The sequence below is a fragment of the Hylobates moloch genome, unplaced genomic scaffold (assembly GCF_009828535.3).
Source record: "Hylobates moloch isolate HMO894 unplaced genomic scaffold, HMol_V3 SCAFFOLD_8, whole genome shotgun sequence".
Lineage (NCBI taxonomy): Eukaryota > Metazoa > Chordata > Mammalia > Primates > Hylobatidae > Hylobates > Hylobates moloch.
In genome coordinates, this window is record NW_026652283.1 from 118702728 (window position 1) to 118708727 (window position 6000).

The 6000-nt window shown below is 47.6% G+C and overlaps 1 protein-coding gene across 5 annotated transcripts in view; it reads left to right on the plus strand.

Moving 5' to 3' along the window:
- Positions 1-4292, plus strand: part of PINX1 (PIN2 (TERF1) interacting telomerase inhibitor 1) — a 73877-nt gene extending 69585 nt beyond the window's left edge. For 4 of the 5 annotated variants that reach the window (XM_032162479.2, XM_058442397.1, XM_058442398.1 and 1 more), the window contains one exon: positions 3532-4292. In XM_032162479.2, the coding sequence (XP_032018370.1) occupies positions 3532-4053 (522 nt within the window). In that variant the 3' untranslated portion in view covers positions 4054-4292. The remainder of the gene's footprint in view (positions 1-3531) is intronic. The other variant, XM_032162482.2, reaches the window with a different exon arrangement.
- Positions 4293-6000: the final 1708 nt, after the last annotated feature.

Sequence of the window (6000 nt, forward strand, 5' to 3'; positions counted from 1 at the left end):
AGGGCTTTGCACCCGGCAGCCTTAGGGCTGTCTCTCTCCTGCCGTGTTCCGGCTGTGAGACCTTCTGCGGATTAAGTGCTAGGAGTCTCACTCTCTGCCTGTGTCGTGTGGAGAGGACGCCTCTCCTCAGGTTGCCGTAAGAGTCGGCTGAGATGCCGCTTGATATCAGGTGCCTGGCACGGTGGTGATAGCTGCCTTCCTCGGGATACCCAGGCCGGATCACTTTGGGTGAAGCTTCCTCACGTGATTGAGCAGAGTGATCCCATGGGCCTGGCTTTAAACTCTCAGGGCTCTGTGAACTGGGGAACAGGTGCTCCGGAGTCATCTCAGTTCAAAGCCACAAGTACTTATTGATTGGGTAGAAATTAAGGCCCACTTACCATTTGGGAAATTCAGTCATCAAGTGTTTATGACACATGCAATGCACTCATTAGCACTGAAGGAAGGGAGAGGACCGTGAGGCTTGCTGTGAACAGACAAGGCCAGTCCTGCTTATTTTGTTAGGTTGGTGCAAAAGTAATCACGGTTTTTGCCATTAGTGGCAAAAACCTCCTTTAGCTGAACAGCAAGCACTGGAATTTAAAAAACAAAGAGAGACATTTCCTGAATCCCTGAGCTTAAATCACATTTGGCAAGATGATTAACCATATTTCTTGGTAGTATTTTATATGGAACCAGAAGTTTTCAAGTTCCTCTTAAATTTGTTTCATTAGTTTTTGGAACACAGTTAGCAAACAGACATTCTCAACACTTATGAAGCAGTGAATGTCGCATTTAAATATTACAGATATTATTTTTTGAGGTTGTATTGTGTGTTTAATGGAAATGTGGGAAAATGCAAGTTATTGTCATTTCAAAATGCTTAGAAGTAACTTGTTTTTCTCAATACTTGTTTACTTTGATAGAGACTAGATATAAAAGCGTTAGTTTTCTTGAAAAGATGTGTATATTTTTATGTGATGCCATGGTCAAGAATGCAGAAGCAGAAATGCAGTGAAACTGAGTTTCTGACTTTGGTGTATAAAAGATGAGTCCTGGCCATTGCTCCTGCAGGAGTCAGACTTTCAACGTATTTTTCCTTTGAGTCCATGGTCTTGTAAAATAGGCACATTTCTGTGATGTGGGAGGGTGGCTACCCCTCCGTTAAGCAGCTCTCTCTAGCCAGTCATTGTGTGGCCAGCACTTTGTTGGGAAGAAGTAGGACTCAGGTGCTGGCCCCTCTCTAGCCTGTCTCCATGCCCTGCCAAGCCTGTGCAGTGGCCCGTGCCTATTAAACTTACATCCCAGGAGTTGATTATGAGCATACTTACTTTCTGGAGTTAGGAAGACCCACTGAATTCAACAAGTGACTCAAAAATGGTCTTGTATTTCCTGATAATAAAAAATGTGATTAATACCAGCAATTAGTTCTTGTGATTAAAATCAGGAATTCACAAGGTAATAAATAGATGAGCAAGGTAAGGAGTCATAGGATTCGACTCAGATGTGCGTTCCAACCTCACAAATACATTCCAAAAGAGTGGCCTACAGACTGCAGGCTCCTGTAGTGCTACGAAACTGTCAGTGAGACTTATGTTGCATAAACGAGCCAGCCATCATCACCGACTCTGTGTTGCTATGCGGGTGACTGGTCACTGAGCCTGTCCCCGTGTGGCTGTGAGGGTGCCTAGTCACCGAGCCTGTCCCTGTGTGGCTGTGAGGGTGCCCGTCTGTGGGAGGCAGGATCTTTCTCTTTCATGAGCCTGGGATTGGCTTGTGCCAGGAGAGCCTTGAGAAGATCCTTCATTCTGCTGTGCAGCATTTCAGCTCTTTTTCAACATTTGAAGAACAAAAAGACAAATCTCCTGGGGCAGATATTTTTTTATTTTTCTCAAAATCACCCCATGGAATTCCAGCACAAATTGAATAGTAATAGATAAAATTAAAACCTCTTCCCAAAACTCAGTTGATTTATTCTTCATGTTCTGCCTATTTTGAAATTCCAGAATGGACCACATGATTTTTTTTTTTTAAATGTACCCTTTGGTGAAAGCTGTCTGAGGCACTTGCCACTGAAGGCCCAATTGTCCATTGATATATAATAATATCATTTCTGCTGGAACTGCAAATGGGACATTATGTTGGATTCCACTGAGCTGGTTTTTGAGGACCACTGTGTGGAGACAATACAGGGTCTGTTTATAGGTGGTTTGTAATTCAGTTACCTGCACAAGCAGAACCTTGCCATCCAAGTTTAGGATCATTAGTAGAATCCTGATTTGGAGATTGCTTTATTCAAGAGCCCTTTCCCACCCTCCCAACCTGAAAGCGTGGAACACCCAGCCTCTTCTTGTGAGATAAATGAGTATGAAGGAAGAAGCTGGGTGACTATGAAAACCTAAGTTTAGCACGATTGCTTAATGACTTACTTCCAGAGTCTCTGTGGGCAGAGTTGCTGCAGACATTGATTTGACTACGAGCATATTGCTTATAGTCTTCAACTCGAAGGCGCTTCCTGCCTCACAGGCACGCCTTTTCACCTTACTGCCAGCCTCAACGCAAATGGCGATTCCAGCATTTCATTCTTTATCCCAGCCTCTCCCCTTAGGAATTTTCTCTCGCTTCTCAAGCTTTACATACAGCAAAATGTACTTTCAGATGTATACATTTTTCACATTTTTTCTTATAGCAGATACTACCTGACAATGCGATATACTTATTTAAAATTAAAATCCAAATCCCAGCTGTTATGTGTGAGTGACTCACATTTAAAAGCAGCCCAAACACAGTCCTCAGTATCTAGTTTTTGTTAGGGAAGGAGGGGGCATTTCCCTACTCCCCACCCCCAGCTGAGGGAAAGAAGCCCCCAAGCTGGTCCGTTCGTTCAGGGAGGAGGCTGAGACACACAGAGTCTCCACTCTGTCCTCCCTTCAGGAGCAGCTGCCAGAGCGGCCACACTCCACCTTTGGGGGAGAAAGGGTGCCCCCCGGAAAGCCAGGTTCCAGGGTAGAATGTAGCTCCTGTCCTCATGGAAGGTTAACCTATCCAGGTGGAGTCTAAGTTTCAGATCAACACAGAGGCCCATGTAACCCATAATGAAGGTGAAATCAGTGTCTAACAAAATCACCAAGCTCTGGAACACCAGTGTCCCTGTTTCTGATGGGAGATTCTGGGATCTTAGTCACCACAACACTTGTTTCTAGGGAGATGTTTACTCAGAATTCCATCGAGGCGGCTTGCCTGCTCCCTTCTGACATTAGCTGCTGCCTGTCATCTGCCACCCCACCTAGTACTCAGCTGGAGTGTGTGGCCGCCTTGCTCCGGGCCTGCAGTTCAGGCCGACCAGAAGGGAGAGAGGCCAAAGGGAGCTTGGCATCAGCCTTGTCTCCTAAGTGCCGGGTGTGGGTGCCGGGTGTGAGCGCCGGGTGTGGGTGCCGGGTGAGCGCCGGGTGTGGGTGCTGGGTGTGGGCGCCGGGTGTGAGTGCCTCCTGGGTGCGGTGAGGGGTGAACAGTTGATGCTTACCTGCCTTTTAACTCTTCTGCCCACCATAGGGCGATGCCAGTCCCTCCACTCCAGATGAGAACGAAACCACGACAACCAGCGCCTTCACCATCCAGGAGTACTTTGCCAAGCGGATGGAAGCCCTGAAGAACAAGCCCCAGGTTCCACTTCCAGGGTCTGACATTTCCGAGACGCAGGTGGAACGTAAAAGGGGGAAGAAAAGAAACAAAGAGGCCACAGGTAAAGATGTGGAAAGTTACCCCCAGCCTAAGGCCAAGAGGCACACGGAGGGAAAGCCTGAGAGGGCCGAGGCCCAGGAGCGAGTGGCCAAGAAGAAGAGTGCGCCAGCAGAAGAGCAGCTCAGAGGCCCCTGCTGGGACCAGAGTTCCGAGGCCTCTGCTGAGGATGCAGGGGACCGTGTGCAGCCGCTTGAGGGCCAGGACTTCACCCTGAAGCCCAAAAAGAGGAGAGGGAAGAAAAACCTGCAAAAACCAGTAGAGATAGCAGAGGACGCTACGCTAGAAGAAACGCTAGTGAAAAAGAAGAAGAAGAAGAAGAAAGATTCCAAATGAATCCTTCCCAGCTGGGGCCTTCTGACCACTAAGCTGTCAGGGCGCTACGGGGGCAGACACCTCTGGCCTGAAGTCAGAGCAGAGTTCACCCCAGAGCGCCTGGACGCGTCTTGTGACATGCCCATGGGCTGCCGAGTCCTGCCCTGTCGCCACATTTCCCCCAAGTTACATTCCCAGGAGGACCTTTTTAATGTTCTAAATCGTGGCTCTCAGACACAAATAAATTTTTTTGTAAACTCTGAGCCCTTCAGCAAGAGAGTTTAATTATAATCATTACAAATACATGCATTCATGTAAGTATACACACGTGTGTGTGCATGCGTGCGTCTATTTGTGTGTGTGTGTGTGTGTGTGTGTCACTATCTCCATTTGCTCTCGGTTCCCCTCAGTAACAATGAATGGTGCTTTCTTCTGAAAGACTCAGCCTAATTAAAGGATTAAGAGGCAATAGCTTGGATTCAGATTGTTCTTTTTGTTCTATAGCCAACCAACATTTTTGCCAAGTAGAAATTATATGATTACATTCCCAAATCAGAGAGGTTTTTTGTTATGTTTTGGTTTTGATGGGGAAACGTGTTAACGCCCTCCCCTCCACTAAGCAGTGGCAGCCGACTGTTCTGAGCGCTTCCCCCGCCTCTGCCAAGCTTCAGCAGTGGACAGACTCAGGGCCACTGTCATCTCTCAGCTCTCACAGGAGGACTCTTGCCGTTCCTGTGCCGAGTGTGGGTACTCTCATATGTTTCCCATTGGGGGTCCTTCAGAAAAAATCACCTAATACTGATTTATCTGTCACATGGCTGTAGATAGTGACTTATTCGTCATGATCAGGAGGTCCTCAGAAGGCTTAAGAAACTGAGAGGCTAAGGCCGTGAAACTAAAGTCAGTCTTTGGATTGGGACTGCCTTATGAAAGTCCTTAGAGCAAAAGACACCTTTCAGCCCTGCTCCCAGAGTAGTGTTGCAGCACCATGCTTGTACTGCCCTCGCCTGCCGCGCCTTGGCCCGTTTCCCTGTGTGGCAGCCGAACTTTCCCTGTGGGTTCACTAGGATGCCTGCAGACACTTCACACCATCCCTGGGACACAGGAGAAGAAAACGCTCAGCTGAGGTTCTGGAGTCCAGCCCTGCCACCTTCCCAGCCCTGTGTCTGCCGTTCTGCCCTCTGCGCCGCCTTCATCTCCTCCTGCTATTCCTCTTCATCCGCCTACGCGTTTGTTCCCTCTTTCTCATGTTCCCCTCCTAGTTCCAAATTTCCCTGCACCCCCTTTCCCCAGGTCCCCATGTCCCCAGCCTACCATGGAGGCCTTGAGGCTGCCTGGCCCTGCCGCCCAGGCGGTGTGTTGTCCTCCGTTTGATACAGAGATTGTGGCTGGTGACGGGAACTCAAAATTGCCCCCAATTCGGCGACCTTTTCCTCTTGATTTTAACTCTCAAGGTCACACATTAGATAGGAAGAAGCATGGTCCCGAGATTCTTGAAATGTAGAGAAAATACATGAAGGACATTTGGCTGTAGTCTCTAAGGATACTGCACAGTGCTATTTGTTTGAAAAGACACACACACACACACACACACACACACAGAGAAGAGTCTTATGAATATAGAGCCTGATGACTCGTCTCCGAATTTTTCATGTCCCCCCGAGTTTAGAATCCCAGGCTAATAAAGCCTCAGAGGTTTCTGAAGTCACTTTCTCCACAGAGGGCACATGCCCAAATTCTCTCTGCCTGTCTCATCTTGCCTGTGAAACCAGGGATCCGGAAAGAAGTGGAATGCATGGAACCTAAGGGGAGCTAACTTTCAAAAATAAATAGATGCTGTTTTTTTTTTTTTTTTGGCCTTTTGTTTTAACTTCCTTTACCAGTAAAAATTAGAGCCAGGAGAGTATACCAAATTGTGTGCAGGTGTATTTAGGAGGCAGGTGGAATGCATTTAGGTCAGACATGAGT